Genomic DNA, 19,769 nt, shown 5'->3' with positions numbered 1-19,769 from the left:
TATGTAACTAGAGTGTCAGAAGGGGAGATGAAAAAAATGGGGCAGAAATAATATCTAAAAATATAATGGCTGAAAACTTCCTAAATGTGGTAAAAGACATATATACTTACAGATTCCAGAATCTCAGCAAATCCCAATAAGGATAAACAGAAAGAAAACTATGCCCAGGTACACCATAATCAAATAGCTGAAAACCAAAGATGAAGAGAAAATCTTGAAAGCTACCACAGAAAAATGACATATTACATACAGGGAACAAGAATTCAAGTAATCTTCATGTCTCATTAGAAACAATGAAGACCAGAAGACAGAAAGAAACAACATATTTAAAGTGTCAAAAAATTGTCTAAGTAAATGTAAAAGGTTAGATTTACTCTTTTAAAAAAAATACATAGGATTGTTCAATGCAAAAATTATAATACTGTATAGTTGAGGTGATGATATACAAAAATGTAATATACATGATACATACAGCACAAAGGATGGGGGATGGTAAATGGATATATATGATTGCAATGTTTGTTCATAGTATAAAGTGTTATAAGATTAACTATAGACCATGAAATATTAAGAATGTACACTACAATCACTAGAGCAACCAAATATAGTTTTGCATTACAAAAAAAATGGAAGAAGTATCACTAAAAAGCCAAAAAATAAATTAAAAGGGGATTCTAAAGTACATCCAAATAACCCAAAACAAAGCAAGAGCACATAGAATAGAGGAATAAAAGGAGAGGGGACAAATAAAAAACAAGTAATAAAACGATAAACCTAAACACAATTAATTCAATGATTACTTAAATATTAATAAACTAAATGGTCCAGTTGACAACAGAGATTGTCAGAATGAATAAAAAATGCACAAGATCCAATTCTATGTTGTCTACATGGGTAAGTTGAAAGTAAATGGATGGAAAAAGATATACCATGCAAACAGTAAGCATAAGAAGTCTGGAACATCTTTTTAAAACAGCTTTTTTTTTTAATCATTATATACAGATAAAAAGACAAAGAGTATTACCAGGGATTTTAAAAAGATATTTGATAATAATAAAAGGGTCAATTCATTAGAAAGTCATAATCATAAATATGATTGTGCTTTTAAAACGTATGAAGCATAAATTAGCCAGATTAAAGGGAAGAACAGACAATTCACATAACTGGAGATCTAACACCCCTTTCTCATCAACTGTACAGCAACTATTCAAGAATCCAGGCTAGGAAATTTCAGCCTCTCCAAATTTTTTAGAACAACTGATAGAGTTGGTTTGATTCTTTCTACCATATTAATTCACTAGAGCTCGTCTGTCTTCTCTCATGTTTTTCCTTCCCTTCATTTTGCTGACTTAAGTTTGTCTCCATTCTGTTTTCCTCAGCTCTGCCCCCGTTATGCTAATCTAGATGTTCTGAAATGCTTTTCTCTTTCACTATTGCTTACCTTTCTGTTCATAAAACTCACAGTTCTCTCTTAATAAATCACAGTTACATAATATGAACGATCCCCAACAAAATGATTTACCTCCCCTGCCCCCCACTGAGCCCAGACCTCCAGAACATTGGTATTTCCCTGCTTTTCTCCATATCCCCAAACCAGAATGGATATTCTCACATATGTCATTGTTCCCATATGGCCTTCCACAACTCCTGGCTATTTCTGAGGTTGTTTAAAATTCCTGACGTCACTATTTTGACAAGGTTTTCCTTTACAGAAGTGGTTCTCAGCTTTAGGAGCACATTAAAGTCCCCTGGGGCCTCCCCGCCCAGAGATTTCCATTCAGCCCATCTTGGCTACGGCCCTGGCATCTCCTGGTACTAACAGCTCCCCTGGTGCTTCTGCTGTGCATCTAGGGCTGAGGCCGACTGCCAGGGTCTGCCTGCTCCAGGGTTCTCGGGGGCCTGCCCCGCCCCCAACCCAGCTCACACTCACCGCTTCTCCCAGGGAAGACCCCTCTGTGGGCCACCACCGGGACTAAGGGCAGGATGGAGGTGGGGTGAGAGGGGTTCAGCTGCCAGGCTGCTCCAAATCACTGCCCAGGGCCCCTCCTGCAGTGCGAATGCCCCATCTGGGCCTGCAGGGCCCTGAGAGCTGAGCACACCTTGGCCAACACCAGGGCTCGGTTCTTCCTTCACACCAGCCCTTTCTGCTTTCCATCCTTCAGGGACTCTTGCCTAGTTTCTGGTCCTCAGACAGCACCCTCTGGTTTTCCTGCCCAGTCAGGAGACGAGGGGCTGGAGGGGAGGCTGCAGCATCACCTTCAAGTGGAGAGCCCTCTGCTCTCTCTTAGTCATGAGTTCTCTTCTCCTGCTCTTCACGCTTTTTTTTTCTCCTCACGCTTTTTATTTATTTATTTTTGCAGTAGGTCCTTGTTGGTTATCCATTTTATTTTTTTTTAATTTTTTTTTACTGTGCTAAAACTCACATAATCTAAAACATACTATTTTAACCATATTTAACTGTACATTTCAGTGGCACTAAGTACATTCACATTGTTGTGCAACTCTCACCGTCAACCATCTCCCAAATTTTTCACCTTCCTAAACTGAAACTCTGTCCCCATTAAACACTAATTCCCAGTCCCTCTCCCCACCCTCCCCACCCCCTGGCCCCTGGCATCTACCGATGTACTTTCTGACTATGAATTTGACTATTCTAGGTACCTCGTATAAGTGGAATCAAACAGTATTTGTCTGCACCTAATGTATACTGGAACGCATTTGAACACATATATTACATTTTAATATATTTCCGGCAAACAGATTGTACCTTCCTTTTTTGCCCCTGTGCTATTCAGTAGGCCCTCACCAGCCATCTACTTCATACATAGGAGTGTACATACGTCAATCCCAATCTCCCAATCCATCCCACCTCCCCAACTTGGTATCCATACGTTAGTTCTCTACATCTGTGTCTCTATTTCTCCTTCGCAAATAGGTTCATCTGTACCATTTTTCTAAATTCCACATATATGTGTTAATACACGATATTTGTATCTTCCTGACTTACTTCGCTCTGTATGAGTCTCTAAGTCCATCCACGTCTCTGCAAATGGCACAATTTCATTCCTTTTTATGGCTGAGTAATATTCCATTGTATATATGTACCACATCTTCTTTATCCATTCCATTCCTCTGTTGATGGACGGTTATCCATTTTAAATACAGTAGTGTGTACATGTCAATCCCAAACTCCCAATCTATCCCTCCCCCCGACAATTCTCCCCAGTAACCATAAGTTCATTCTCTAAGTCTGTGAGTTTCTTTCTATTTTGTAAATAAGTTCAATTGTATCATTTTTTTTAGATTCCACATATAAGCAATAGCATACGACATTTGTCTTTCTCTGTCTTACTTAACTTCACCTAGTATGATAATCTTCGCTCTTTCTGGAACTACTCTTGTTCATGTCCTAGGTCTCCTGTGGCTGACTTCCAGGCTCTGGCTTTCCCAAACGATTTCTATTTCTTTGCATTTTATTTTGTGTTGGAGGTATTTCCTCCTGTTGATCTTGAACCACACGTGGGTCTCAATGGCATCCACTCCACCGCTCATCTTGCAGTTTTAAATTAGGAAATTTCAGAATGTCTGTTTCTGCTCCAAATTCATGTCTTGTACAGTCCTCATCAAATGTTTCTGTCTCCCTCTCCTTCTTCCTTTCACGCTCCTTCCTTTGAAGGCAACAGGATCCTCTGTTCAGTCTGGTCTTCCTCCTTCAGGTTACTGGGAAACCCTGCACTTATTGAAATATTTTTGCCGTGACTCAAAATTGCTTTCAACGGAAGCTCACTAGTCACACCAGAAAATGAGGATCAAAACTTTTAATCACACGTCATTTGGGGCCCCAAACTACATTATCCAGACATAGTATCTGCACCTTCTTCACCAGACTTGGATGCATCCTAAGAGAGAATCCATCTTCTGCTAGAGGATGCGACCATGACCCCATCAGACGATTGGAACCCTCTTGAGCAATGTCAGTGTCACTGTGGGAAATGTCAGAACATCCTGGGGTGGCTGCTGTGACGACGGTCCCCACTGGGATGTTCAGATTCTGATACTGAATAGTCACACCCTGACAGCATTCTGTAAACGTGATGCTTTGTCATTGTGATGACTGTACGTACCTCTACCAGTTACGGGAAAATCTATTTACATATATACATATATATAACTGGATATTTTCCATTGGTGTCTTAATAATACTCCCCTGACTAAAATAACATATAGAAGACGTTGGTCCTAGTGGTTCCTTGCATGATATTTGACAATGATGGTATAGGTTATCAATCCTAACTTTAGTTATTTGCTTTAAATGTTAACTCGATCATCTTTTACTTCTTTAATTTCCATCTAGCATGATCCAGGGTAGTAATTTTCAATTAGAGATTCCCATCATATACTGTAGTGGAATAACTGAGGACGTGGAAAGGAGACGTGACCCATGAGCCCCTCCGCCCCAGCAAACTGGGGGCTGGCGAATAAGCCAGAACTGCAAACAGTCCTGATTGCTTTGAGCGCCCCCACCCCCGGCAAACCGGGGGCCTGCGAAGAAGCATTGAGTGCTTTGGGCACTGATCCATGAGATGTCCTCAGTATAATCAGAGTGGTGGGAACGCAAGGAAGTGTCCTTGTGCTACTTCAGTATAATCAGAATAATGGTGGGAACTTTGTGCTGCTTTTGCGCTCAAGGACGAAGCACGGCAGGTGCTCACGAAAGCCAATTATCGCTTGTATAATTAATAAAAACATAGGTCGCTGCTTTGGCACTTCTGAAAAGTTAAGACCTAGATAATGCTTTAATAAAAGCTACCACAGCAGGACAGACGGCGCTGTTTTGCCTGAGCGAGCGGCAGCCCTCTACTGCTGCGCTTCGGCACAACTCATCGCGTGTGATGAGCTTACTTTCAGTCCTGTCGTAAGATAAACTACAACAATATATTCATGTAGTTTTACTAATATATAGTTGTTCAGGATCTACTCCAGACCGACTGAATCTCATTACTTGATATTCTTGATATATTCCTACCATATATGGTAAGAATATGCTTGTCATTCATAGCATATTGCATGGTACATATGCTTGGTATATTCACAGTATAGTTCTCTGGATAATTTTGTTGTATCAAGATTTTTCCTCTATTCATTCATTTTTATAAATAAGATAGAATGATTGCTGTTGTCTTTGAAAATAGACTTAGTGATTACATTTATATTTTGCCTAAAACTTTTTTGGAGTGACTTTATTACTTCATTTTGCATGCCACAGAAACAGCCTATAATTTTTTTTTTTTTTTTTTTTGTGGTAAGCGGGCCTCTCACTGTTGTGGCCTTTCCCGTTGCAGAGCTCAGGCTCAGCGGCCATGGCTCATGGGCCCAGCCGCTCCGCAGCATGTGGGATCTTCCTGGACCGGGGCACGAACCCATGTCCCCTGCATCGGCAGGCGGACTCTCAACCACTGCGCCACCAGGGAAGCCCACAACCTATAATTTTTTAACCCATCACTAAGTACTTTTTGAGGTAACATTGATTTATAACATTGTATAAGTTTCGTGTATACATTACATTTCTACTTCTGTATATCCTACAACGTGCTCACCACCAAAAATTTAGTTTCCATCCATCACTATACAGCTGATCACCTTTACCCATATCGCCCTCTCCCTCACCCATCCCCTCTGGTGACCACTACTCTGTTCTCTGTATCTATGTGTTTGGTTCTGTTTGTTCATTTATTTTGTTTTTTTGTTTGTTTGTTCATTAGATTTTTATGTTGCACATATTGAGTGAAATCATACAGTATTTGTCTTTTTCCATCTAATTTATTTCACTTCTCATAATACCTTCAAGGTCCATCCACGTTGTCACAAATGGCAAGATTTCGTCTTTTTATGGCTGAATAGTATTCCAGTGAGTGCATGTGTGTGTGTGTGTGTATATCACATCTTCTTTATCCATTCATCTATTGATGGGCACCTAGGTTGCTTCCATATCTCAGCTATTGTAAATAATGCCACAATAAACATCAAGGTGCATATATCTTTTAGAATTTGAATTCCTTTTTGAGGAATCGCCATACTGTCTTCCATAGTGGCTTCACCAACTTACATTCCCACCAACAGTGTATAAGGGTTCCCTTTTCTCCAAATCCTCCTCCACACTTTTTACTTGTTGTCTTTTTGTGGACAGCCCTACTGACAGGTGCGAAGTGATATCTCTTTGTGGTTTTGATTCACATTTCCCTGATGATTAGTGATGTTGAGCATCTTTTCACGCAACTGTTGGCCATCTGTATGTCTTCTTTGGAAAAATGTCTATTCAGGTTCTCTGCCCACTTTTAATTGGGTTTATTGTTTTTCTGATGTCAAATTATATGAGTTCTTTGTATATTTTGGATATTAATCCCTTGTCAGATACATTGTTTGCAAATATCTTCTCCCATTCAGTAGGTGGGAGAAGAAGTAGACTTTTTGTTTTGTTGATCTCTTCCTTTGCTGTGCAAAAGCTTTTTAGTTTGATGTCATTCAGTTTGTTTATTTTTGCTTTTGTTCCCCTTGCCTGAGGAGAAAGATCCAAAACAATACTGCTAGACCAATGTCAAACAGTGTACTACCTACGTTTTCTTCTAGAAGTTTCACGGTTTCAGGTCTTACATTCAAGTCTCTAATCCACTTTAAGTTAACTTTGGTGTATGGTGTGAGATGGTTGTCTGATTTCAATTTTTTTACATCTTACTGTCCAATTGTCCCAATAACATTTAACGAAGAGTCTATCCTTTCACAATTTTATGTTCTTTGCTCTTTTGTCTTTTCTATCCCTGAGAGTTTCGGATTAGCAGATGCAAACTATTACATTTAGAATGGATAGCACAGGGAACTATATCCAATATCTGGGGATAAACCGTAATGGAAAAGAATATAAAAAAAGAATGTCTATATGTGTATAACTGAGTCACTTTGCTGTACAGCAAAGTACCACACTGTAAATCAGCTATACTTCAGTAAGAGAAACAAAATAAAATAATGATGCTCATTGAAGCAGATATGACCAGATGCCTGTGAAGAACTGAGGTTGATTTTATGGAGGCAATGCTTACTTACAAAGCTCTCTTGGGAGAACTGACCTGGTACTTGGCCTGGTACAGCCTGCCTAAGAAAACTGTTCTACAAGCAATAATGCTGCTTGTAATGCTTAATATCATTTTATAAGCATACATTTTCTCCATAATAGTCAAGAGTATCTATTTTTAGCTTGAACAAGATTGATTTCCTTGCTGACACTTCTCCACCATATTGTTTGCTACAAAACGATACTTGACAAATAATACGGCTTCCATAAATCATCAAGTGTCTGTCTTCCCAAAGGATACTTGAAGGACTTTGCCCCAAGTACACACCAACCCCTATAAACCCGAGCAATGCTGACAGCACCAAAGGTTCTAGCATGGACTGTGCTGCTAATTAGTGGAGTATCTTTGTGCAAATCACCTAAACTTCTCGGGCTTCGAGTTCCTCCTTTGTGAAGAGAAGGCTCTGAACTGGATGTTAAGTCTCTCTAGGCTGAGCTCTATAATTCCATGGCCACCCCTTTCTTCTACTTAGCCAAAAGGAATTTCACGCAATAGGACAAAACCTAAACACAAACCAGGGTGAGATCTAAAATCTGAGATTAGGTAATATTTTTAATGGGACAAGATGACACAGAGCAGAGGGTGAGATAGAATTACATATATTAGGGTGGCTGTGTCTCAAAACGTAATGAAAAAAGCAATTTGCAGAAAATTCCAAAAAAATATGATACCAATTAAGCATTAAAAATACAAAACAACACATGTACTGCTTGTGGAGATGAATACATAGTTTTATATATAGTCTTAAAATACCCATGATGTTAGTGGCCCCTAAGGAGGGAGGGAAACAAGGATGGGGAGAGAAACAAAGTGAGCTCATTGTTTCTCTGTAATGTGTGAGTTCTTTAACTAAAGCAAATATGATATCACCTTCACTTTGGCGAGGCATATCTATGAATATTTGCTAAATGAGTCCTTAACTTAGTGGTTGTTAAACAGGAGTGTACATCAGAATCAACCAAAGAGCTTTTTAAAAATGAAGGTCGGGCTTCCCTGGTGGCGCAGGTTGAGAGTCCGCCTGCCGATGCAGGGGACACGGGTTCGTGCTCCGGTCCGTGAAGATCCCACATGCCGCGGAGCGGCTGGGCCCGCGAGCCGTGGCTGCTGAGCCTGCGCGTCTGGAGCCTGTGCTCCACAACAGGAGAGGCCACAACAGCGAGAGGCCCGCGTACCGCAAAAAAAAAAAAAAAAAAAGAAGGTCCCTGACCCTCTCCCCTTATAATTCAGGGTCAGTAGGTCTGAAGCAGAACTCAAGCATCTTAATTTTTTAAAAACTGTCCAAGTGATTCTTCTGCAGAGCAGCCTATAATACAATACTAATATTTAAGATAAAATTAAACAAAAGATACAAATGGTCATAACAGCATTATTCATAATAGTCCCAAAGTGGAAAGAACCCAAATGTCTGTCAACTGATGAATCAATAAATAAAATATGGTCTATTCATACAATGGAATATCATTCTGCCATAAAAAGAAAAGAAGTACTGACACATACTACTACATAGATGAACCTTGACAGCATTATGCTAAGTGAAAGAACAAGAAGCAAAGAACAAAATATTGTATGATTAGTCCAGGAGGCCCAGCAGTCAAATAAGAGGAATTTCAAAAAGAGCAAAGAAAAGAAAATGGAAACCAATGGGAAAAGAATGACCACAGAAAGAGTACCTCCAACATCTTCCAGAACTGAACAACATGACTTTCCAGATTGAAAAAAGGCCCAGCAAGTGCCCAGCACAAACAAGGAAGAAAAGACCATTCCAAGCAGCTCATCATGCACCTTCAAAGCAAAAGAGAGGAACCTAAATTCTCCCAGGAATGAGAAAAACAAAAACAGACACAAATACAGGGTCAGTAGGCAGACTGGCACCAAGTTTCTCAACAACAGCCCTGGAAACTACTAAGAATATGGACCCGCAGCTTTCCAGTCCTGAGCAGAAGTGATGTCTGGCCTGGAGCTCTGCAACTTAGCACACAGAAAAGTCATCCATGAGGGGTGAAGGCAGGATCTACCATTTTCTGTAATAATCCTTGACCTTTTCAAAATTATACACATATTAATTGGATAAAAATTAAATTTTAATATTCAAAAAACAGTCTTTTCAAGAGAAATGAAGATACGCATTGGGGTACAAAGATGCACTTAAGATAAAAACTCCTCACGGTACAGTCCCTCTTCAGAGCACAACAGAACCAGAAACCAAATTGTAAAATAGAATCTGATGGTCCTAAAGTCAAGGAGGTTAAACCCTCTCATTGCTGATTCAATCCATCAGCAATTCTTACCAATTCTTCCTCCAAAACAGATACTAAAATCATCCACTTCTGTACTGTTCTATCCCCACCACCCTAGTCCACGCCACCATGACATCTCATCCGTTTTACTACAGTAATTTGTACCACTTCAATCCATTCATCCCATTGTAGCCAAAAAGAGTTCTAGACAAGGAAATAAAATTACTCCTCTGCTTAAAACCCTTACAATGTCTTAACGGCCCCTAAGATAGACTCCAGAGCACTGCTGTGGCCCATGGGCTGCCCACCTGCTGCTCCCACCTCCCACGGTGCCCCTTCCCTCTTCACTTCGGCAACTCAGGACTCAGGGCAGTCATGGCAGGTCTTAGGAGTCTCCAAGCCCTTTCCTGCCTCAGGGCCTTTGCATTTGCTCTTACCTTTGCCTGGAACATTCTTCCCTCCACCCTTCCTGTCCTTCTTCAAGACCCAAGTGACCTGAGTGTCCCCACCAAGAAATATACCTTAACACTAAGGTACCATCTCTTAAACATAATAGCTACACTAACGTGACCCAGTTAACAAACTCCTATACCAAATAAAAAATATCAAATTGCATATAATAGCTTTTAGCACTTTTTTAAATGGTTAATAACGTGTATGAGATATGTTGCATTTACGTTGACCAAAGCCAGAAAGGTATTTCATTAAAAGGGAAATATCTTTATTTCTCTGTATAGAACCATTATCCCCTTATAGAACATTAACCAACTGTAAAATCGACATGTTACCATTTGGAGAAGGAATTCGTGTTACACCTGCATGTGTTAACCTAAGCACTAAGAGACCTCAGGTGTCATTACCTGAAGAAGGTGGACACATGGAAGACAGCACATCCACATGCCTCTGAGACACACCCATCTCTATAAGGTAGGATTTTTAGTTGTGTCTCCTATGGTGAGAATTAATTGGGAGTCAGTCATCACAAATCTCTTTTGAAATGAAGCTGGGCATAAACAGATTAGTTAAGAAATAAATGAATTAGACAAATGTGTGCTTGTCTTGTATCTATGGAGAGTCATGTATGAGATGCTTGGTAGAGGTGAGGAATGCAGTGAAGGTAAGGAATAAAACCAGGTGATCTCTGGGGCTTCCCTGGTGGCGCAGTGGTAGAGAGTCCGCCTGCTGATGCAGGGGACACGGGTTCGTGCCCCAGTCCGGGAAGATCCCACATGCCGCGGAGCGGCTGGGCCCGTGAGCCATGGCCACTGAGCCTGCGCGTCCGGAGCCTGTGCTCCGCAACGGGAGAGGCCACAACAATGAGAGGCCCGCGTACCACAAAAAAAAAAAAAAAAAAAATAGGTGATCTCCACCAGACATTCAAATTCATGGTATTTACTTTATTAGCATAATTCTTTATTTAATTGATATAATTATACATAATCAAAGATGAAACAACACCAGAGGGGAAAAGAAACCTGATGAAATTTATCTTGTTCTTGAGTCTAGATCTTACTTTTTCCCGCCTCATCAGAAAAAAAGCAAAATTCAATTCATTTTCAATAGAAATAATTAATATAGGAGTACATATCATTATAAAATTAACTAACATAAGCTGTCATGAGAAATTCATAACAAAATAATTTCATAGACACAACCTGAGAATTTATACTTTTACATATTTAATTAACACACTTAAGATTATTGAATGCAATGATATTTCTTAGGTATTGTAAAGCTTACTATAACAAGGTGTAAACAGAGCAAAAATAATAAAAGCACAGTTTTCAAACACGCTTTAGTAGAAACCATGCATTATCTCTATGCATAAGACTTCATCAGAATAAGAAGTGTGTTAAAATCATGTTAATTTAAAGATCATCACTTATTAAACAGTATTGGTGCTGATTTTATCCTCACTTCTTATGACCTATATTGGACCCCAAGAGGGTGTTCAACCTTACCTTTGAGCCTGGAGGGGGAGCCAAGCCAAGGAAGGAATAAATAATATTCTCTTCTTTTGCAGAGAAGAAAGAGTCAAAATCCTTGAAGCAAAGAAAAAGAATGATTAAACCCAGTGCACACTTGTGAGCCAGTATATTGACCTAAGTTAATATTTTTTATTTATTAGTCATTAAAGTGAGGAGCTAACACAAAATGTTATCCCCATTTGCTTTACCAAAATGATCAAGCCCAAATTTAGGAAATTGAAGAATGAAGTTTACATTTGTTTTTACACACCTTCATTGTGCCTATTACAGTACAGTGAGAACACACACACACACACACACACACACACACACACACAAATTGTTCCTGCTCAGAAATTGCTGACAGCACACAAACATACATACTGAGGAAGAACCTAGGGGCAGGACAGGAATAAAGCAGACGTTGAGAATGGACTTGAGGACACGGGGACGGGGAAGGGTAAGCTGGGACGAAGTGAGAGAGTGGTATGGACATATATACACTACCAAATGTAAAATAGATAGCTAGTGGGAAGCAGCCCCATAGTGCAGGGAGATCAGCTCGGTGCTTTGTGACCACCTAGAGGGGTGGGATAGGGAGGGTGGGAGGGAGACGCAACAAGGAGGAGATATGGGGATATATGTATATATATAGATGATTCACTTTGTTATACAGCAGAAATTAACACACCATTGTAAAGCAATTAGACTCCAATAAAGATGTGAAAAAGAAACATACATAGTGGAAGCCTTCTCTAAAAGTTTCACATCTTTAGCTGTTTCCTTATAATTTGACCCTATGGATTTGGACCCTAATCAGGGTCCAAACAACACAGGACTAAAACAATTAAACCAACACAGGATTTCTCTGCTGTTATTATAGTAGCTTCTAAGGGCCCAGACCTGTCTCAGGCCCTTCTGATATCAGGAGCCACAAGATTACAGAGGGTTTAGAAAGGCTCTTGTTTTGCCAAAATGGGAAAAACTGCACAGCGATCTGAAACCTGGTAGCTGACAGAAACCGGAAGCTCAGTGAAACTCCACCCCTATGCCAGACCACATCCAGGCCAGTGCTTCACCAGGTGGGTCCAGCCCTAAACCAACTCTCCAGTAGTGTAGTTGTCAATAACTCGGAAGAGTTTCACTTTTTATCATTAAACATAAAAGATACTCCCTGGCCACTTTCTTACTGCCAATCTTTGTCATTGGGGCTGTGATGTAATTTCAACAGTGTTGCCAAAAGGCTCAGAAGGTACAGGGTTAGTCCGGCCTGAACTGAACAGGACACGCCAACCAACGTGGTCATGTTATTGCCTACCCTCCTCTTACATGTGTTAAGAGCATAAAACCAAAGACAGGCCACCTATATTGGGAAGAAAATGTTATGTACTTCTCACGTGTTTATCTTAGCCTAAGATTTATTTTCCTACCTGTAGCCCTCATTCTCTCAGTGATTAATTTTCTTCTTTCGTACTGAAGGTGTTTTTGTAAACTGCCTCAAATCTTAGCTGAGGGAAATATAGCATGGTAAGTGATTCTTTGGTATCAGAAATTCTCACTAATTCCCAGAGCACATACTTACTAGGTGGTTGTTAAAGATTACATGATAGAATTCATTAGTAGTATAGCACTAGTAAGTAGGTAAAAGGTAATAAAGTAAATTTATGCCAGTTTCTTAAAATTCCATAGATAAATATCTGACGATCTCTAGTTGTCAACTCTAGAAGCTTTCAAGTCAAGATAAGTTTCCTTATAATTGAACAGATTGTGTTTTGCTTCAACTTAAGTCCATATAGCTTCTTCAGAATTTCAGAGGACTGAAGAACAGTTTGTTCATATTTTTTACTTGATGTTAACAAATAGATATAGAAAATAATGAGTATGAAATGGTTTTTCAACTTCCAGTTACGTTAGTGTGGCAGATTAGATGCCCTAAAACACCATCTCGAAAAAGAAATTTTTAAGCCAGGTTAAGAAAAAAAGTATAAATTCATTGCTAAGCTGGTACCGGAAAAAAAAAAAAAAGTATAGCCAAGTGAGATCAAGAATCCTAAGAATAAGCACACAACAAGGCCACCATCCACGTTGAGAGTTTCTTACAAAACCAGGAAATCTTTATCTTCCACTCTGATGCCACAGAGAGAAAAGAGGCAAATGGATAAAGCCTGGGCCTCCTTAAGGTGGGGAGTTCTATAAAACACACACACATAAAGATACACACACATACATACACACACAGAGATATACATTTGCACATATAGACACATACATATACATGTGCACATATAAACGCATATATACACGTATATACATAGATGTATAGATACATGTACAGACACATACATATGCACATGCATACACACATATACATAGATACACACATACATGCACATATATATATATATATATATATACACAGACACACACACCAGAACCCCACTGAGGGCTCTACCCTCAATGTAAATATAAATGAGAAAAAACTTTGCCATGAAAAATAGAATGGAAGAAAACTTCCCTGATTCAACTTTGGTGCTCAGTGAAAGAGAAAACATTCTCTGAGAATTTATAACTACAAGCCAAAATTCATGAGAGTTTTTGATCCAAATTCCCACGACATGTGTTGTCCAGAAAATCTTCAAAGGAAATCAAGTTAAAAGGGTTCTAACTTTTATAGATCTCCCAGGAAACTAGCAGGAACAAATTCCAGCCTCAAAGAGTAACTGAAAATAGCATTTTTCTTAATGAGCAATTCAGAGTCAAAAATCACAAAATAAATAAGGAAATAAAAATATACCATGTGTGAAAGCCAGCAGAAATAATGGAAAGCAGAATCAGACACTGGAATTATCAGGCAGAAAATATCAAATATCTATATTTAATATACATAAAGAAATGAAAGAAAAGCTTGAAAACACAAGAAATAAACTAGAAAGAACAATTAAGCAAATTTGGAAAGAACCAGAAAGTCCTCCTAACAATGAAAATGTGGATTAAATAGCTAATTAGACCACATCAGAAGAAAACAATTTAGCTAACTGGGAGATTCAACCAAAGACATTATCTGGAGAGGGGGGGAAAAGGATGAAAAATATGGAAGAAATATTATTATAGGAAGACAGAATGAGAAGGTCTAACACACATCTTATAGGAGAAGCTAACAGAGACAATGGGGGAAAACCATACTCAAACATATATGGCTAATAATCTTCTAGACTTGCTGAAGATACCAATCCTTAGACTCAGGAAGCCCAAAAATAATCCTAAACTGGATAAATAAGAAGAACTCTAGGGAATTCCCTGGTGGTCCAGTGGTTAGGACTTGGCGCTTTCACTGCCATGTGGCAAAAAAAAAAAAAAAAAAAAACCTCTAAATCTAGACACATCCTAGAGAAAGATTATAATGCAGCCCATGGAGGGAGGGGTATAAGGGAGGGGAAAAGGAAAACGTTTCCCCTGCAAAGTATGGCATTAGATTGACAACTGGCTTCTCAATAGCAATGCAGAAGTCAGAAGAAAGTAAAATAATTTCAACATGCTTACAAAAAAAATAACCCTTGACTCAGAATTCTAGACTTAGTGAAACTATTTTTCATACATGAGTGAAATAAAGACACTTGTCTGGAAAAATGTCTGTTTTAAACAAAAAAAATTTAGAGGATTTACCACCAACAGACCCTCACTTAAAGAAACTCTTATAGGATGCATTTAGGCAGAAGGAAAATGATTCCAGGTGGATTATCTAAGATGCAAGAAGAAATAATGAGCAAAGGTATTAATAAATATGTGAGCAAATCTAAATCTAAACAAACCTTGACTATAAAAACAACAAGTAGAAATGTTGTGAGGTGGTATAATGGCCAACAAATTAAAATACTAAAATAACCAAACACATGTAAATAGGGAAAGGGTGATTAGGGTTAAAGTAAAGATACAATCTTACCTAATTTAAATTAAGTGTGGTTGTTAAAATAACTAAAGTAACCACTAAGAGAACAGATAGCTTATATTAAGTAAACGGAGAAATATAATTAGGAAAAAAGACTTTAGTCAAAATAAAGTCAAGAAAAGATAAAAAAAAGAAAGAAACTGCAAAAGTTGGAAAAATAAAAAGTACACAACAAAATAATAGAAGTTACTCCAAATATATCCAAATCTCAATGCATGGGTCAAAAAAGAAATCATATTATGGACTACAAATGTTTTAGAAACAACAATGAAAATATTGCATATCAAAATACATGGAATGAGCTAAAGAAGTACACAGAGGGCAATTTATAGCCTTAAATACCTACATTAGAAAAGAAAAAAGCTTTAAAAGTAGTGAGTCAAGCATTAATGTTGGGGGAAAAAAGAAACCAAAGAGTATGGAAGGAAAAAATAAAGATGAGCAGAGATTTAGCAAATAGGAAAAAAATTATATATAGATAGAGATGTATATAGATAGAGATCAGTAAGAATCAATAAGACAAAAAAAATTGAAAAAAAAATTGAAAGTTGCTAAGAGACTAGATTATATAAGTTCTCATCACAAGGAAAAAATGGTAACTATATGAAGTGATAGATGTTAATGAAATGTATTGTGGTAATCATTTTGCAGTATATACATATATCAAATCATTGTGTTGCACACCTAAAACTAATATAATGTTATATGTCAATTACATCTCAATTTTTAAAAAAGAAATAAGGGTAAATTTTTTAATAATTATTTTAATTTTTTTAAATCACCAGTTATTTCAGCTAATTGTTTCATCCACATTTATTAAAAAGTCCATTCTTTCCCCATCTATCTGCCATGCCAGCACTGTCTTAACCAGTTGTGTATTGTGTGGGACTCTATTTCCGGACATTAGGTCTACCTGTCTATTTATCCTTCAATATCACACTGTCTTCATGATCAGAGCTTTATAATGAGACTTGCTTATTTTCTGCTTCTTCTTGCTATTCTTAGACCTTTCCTTGTTCATTTTAGGTAAATTATCTTGCTTGGTTCTACAAAAATTCTTTCTGGGATTTTGATTGAAAAAGTATTGGATCTATAGATCAATTTGGGAAGAATTAGGATCTTTAAGATACTACCTTTTTATAGAGATGGTCAACCCAAGGATATGTTCTCTAGCATCATTTATTTAAGTCTTCCGTAACATTTAAATTTTCTCCAGACATCTCTTGTTAGATTCTTTTGGAGGGACTTCACATTTTTTATGCTCTTCTTAATTATGTGTGTGTGTATATATATATATAAAATGCTTGTCCTTTTTCCATCATAAGGAAAAGGCAAAAACTCAATAGAAAAGTGTTCTAAATATATACAGAAGAGGACACACAAACATGAAGAGCTACGCAATCTCTTTACTAACAGCCACAGTTAAAGGATGCCTCCTGTGGGGCCTACCCTGAGCTGCCACAGGGAGCCAGAGCAGATGGTTTAGAACATTTTTTAAATGGGAGAGGGGTTGAAATAGAGTTTTTGGATTATTTGGAGGAAAATATTTTTAAATTGTCAGCCACTGTCACCATCTTTTTTCATAAAATTGAAAAATATATTTTACCAAAAAAAAAGTGGTAAAAATGTGCAACTCGCAAAGGTTCTACTCCACTTGACCCCAGTCCTGACTCCCAGGACCTAGAGGGAAGGTCAGATCAAAACAACAACAAAAACCTTCTCAGAGTGACTGGAAATGTGGGGGCGATCTCACCAGTGCTTCAAACATCCCCGAATCTGTCTTCCCTCTCCTGGAATCACTGCCATCATTAGTTTCAAAGTGTGACCATCCCTCAGCTCAGCTTTAAAAAACTCTTTGTATTGTCTGTTAGAGCTAAACATACTGAGAGTGATGACCTAGGTCATGAAGGTGGAGCCCTCATGAATGGAATTAGTGCCCTTTATGAGGAGATCCCCCAGAGTTCCCTCATCCCTTCCATCACGTAAGGACAAAGCAAGAAGGCACCAGCTGTGAAACAGGTGGCCCTTATCAGAACTCAACCACGCTGACACCTTGATCTTGGATTCCCCAGCCTCCAGAACTATGAGAAATAAATTTCGCTTGTTCATAAGCCACTAAGTCTGTGACATTTTGTTATAGCAGCTCAGACAGACTAAGACACACACCAGTGTCTACTCTGAAGCAATGAAAATGAATAAACTAGGAACAACAACAATCAACATGGTTGTATCTTTGAAATATGTTGGTGAAAGAAGCAACTCAAAAAATACAGATAGTATGAGTCCATTTATATAAAGCTCAAAAATAGGCAAAACAAAACAATGTATTCCTTGGATGTGTATACATGGGAGACGGGAGAAAAGGAAAGGAACGGTAAACACAAAATTCACTACCCTGGCTCCCTCTTGTGCAAAAGGAGCTGGACACGATCAGGGAGAAGCACGCAGTGTGCTTTTAAATTTCTGGAGATATCACGCTACTCAAACCGATGGCGTGCACATGGTTGTTCATTTTTATTATCCCTCTTGAAACTACATATTTTTTATCATCTATGGCACATTTCATAATAAAATTTTAATAACATAAAATAGCTTGTTCAAGACTTGTGGTTGCCAAGGAGGAGGGGGTGGGGGAGGGAAGGACTGGGAGGCTGGGATTAGCAGATGCAAACGATTATACAGAGGATGGATAAACGACAAGGGCCTACTGTAGAGCACAGGGAACTAGATTCAATATCCTGTGATAAACTATAATGGAAAAGAATATGAAAAGGATATATATGTATAACTGAGTCACTTTGCTGTATAGCAGAAATTAACACAACATTGTAAATAAGTTATACTTCAATAAATTTTCTTTTTTAAAGGCAAGGAGGGCTTCCCTGGTGGTGCAGTGGTTGAGAGTCCGCCTGCCGATGCAGGGGACACGGGTTCATGCCCGGTCTGGGAAGATCCCACATGCCGCAGAGCGGCTGGGCCCGTGAGCCATGGCCGCTGAGCCTGCGCGTCCGGAGCCTGTGCTCCGCAACGGGAGAGGCTACAACAGTGGGAGGCCCGCGTACCGCAAAAAAAAAAAAAAAGGCAAGGAAAAATTGCCCATAATGGCAAAACAAAAAGTAACTTTTATTAACGTGTTGGTATATGTACTGTCAAAGTTATATATAAGATAGATATAATTTTATATATATAGATAGATAGATAGATAGATACATATATATATATGGACTTCCCTGGTGGTGCAGTGGTTGAGAGTCCGCCTGCCGATGCAGGGGACACGGGTTCGTGCCCCGGTCCGGGAAGATCCCACATGCCGCGGAGCGGCTGGGCCCGTGAGCCATGGCCACTGAGCCTGCGCGTCCGGAGCCTGTGCTCCGCAATGGGAGAGGCCACAACAGTGAGAGGCCCGCGTATCGCAAAAAAAAAAAAAAAAAAAAAAAAGATATAATAAAATTGTGATCATACTGAAAAAGAAATTTTAATTAAAAAATAAAATAAAATACCCTGTTCAGTAACATCAGTGTGTTGAGAACGCCCTCCCCCTGCCCTAATTGGACGGGCATCCTGTCCTCCCTTGCAGTCCTGTGTCCCCACAGATACTTGCCTCTCAGCTGAATGGTCAAGGTCCCCTTTGGCTGCTGCGTCCAGGCCCAGGCAGGCACCCCAGCCCTCACCTAGGCAAAAATGCACAGACTCCGACTTGGCATCAACAGACAAGTTGGCTACTTCCTGTTAGTGTTCTTCTGCCAGGCGGGTGACCCGGCCTCCACTGTGCTGCTTCCCGGTGGTGTGCCCTTTCTGTAGGCAACAGTTGTCTGCCATGCCCTCACGATAACATCTTCATCTATTCTGCCCAGAGCAACAGGGGTTCAGGCTGGCAGGGACACGATGGTACTCAGAACTACCTGTGACATCCAGCCCTCTCACTGCCCTGGTGCAGAGAAGGCCACTGCTTGCCCTTGAGGTCCCCTCTCCCTGCTGCCGTCATCAGGTACGGCATATAGGTGACCATTCAAGAATCCAGAGTCCAGTGATTCAACTTAAATGGTAGCATTATTCTGACCGTCCACATTTCAATCGTGTGGAAAGACACATCGACCATCCAGATTTATGCCATTTTATTTTTTTAAAGCAGGTTTATCACTTTCTTTTTTATTTAATTTTTATTTTATATTGGAATATAGTTGATTTACAATGTTGTGTTAGTTTCAGGTGTGCAGCAAAGTGATTCAGTTATACATACACATCTATCCATTCTTTTTCAGATTCTTTTCCCGTATAGGTTATTACAGAATATTGAGTAGATTTATGCCATTTTAAACCTGACATATCCTTCATAACCTTTGAGTCTCCTTTCAAAATCAGAACCTACAATACAAATAGTCATTTTTACCTACTTTCTGAAAACAAAGTCCTTTGCCTCATTAATGAACTTTTGTTAAGAATATCCACAGACTGCAGAAAAGCAAATTTAGCAAAGTTGCTAGTAAGAAAA

General features: G+C 39.0%; 1 protein-coding gene across 2 annotated transcripts in view; it reads right to left on the bottom strand.

The window, feature by feature from the left end:
• SH3BGR (SH3 domain binding glutamate rich protein) overlaps window positions 1-19,769 on the bottom strand; it is a 64,396-nt gene that overhangs the window by 30,191 nt on the left and 14,436 nt on the right. For both annotated transcript variants that reach the window (XM_079922286.1, XM_079922285.1), the window contains exon 3: window positions 11,326-11,406. In XM_079922286.1, coding sequence (XP_079778412.1) covers window positions 11,326-11,406 — 81 coding nt within the window. The remainder of the gene's footprint in view (window positions 1-11,325; window positions 11,407-19,769) is intronic.

The sequence above is a fragment of the Stenella coeruleoalba genome (assembly GCF_951394435.1).
Source record: "Stenella coeruleoalba genome assembly, chromosome: 5".
Lineage (NCBI taxonomy): Eukaryota > Metazoa > Chordata > Mammalia > Artiodactyla > Delphinidae > Stenella > Stenella coeruleoalba.
The sequence above is the reverse complement of the archived record's forward strand: the minus strand, read 5'-3'. Positions and strand labels throughout refer to the sequence as shown.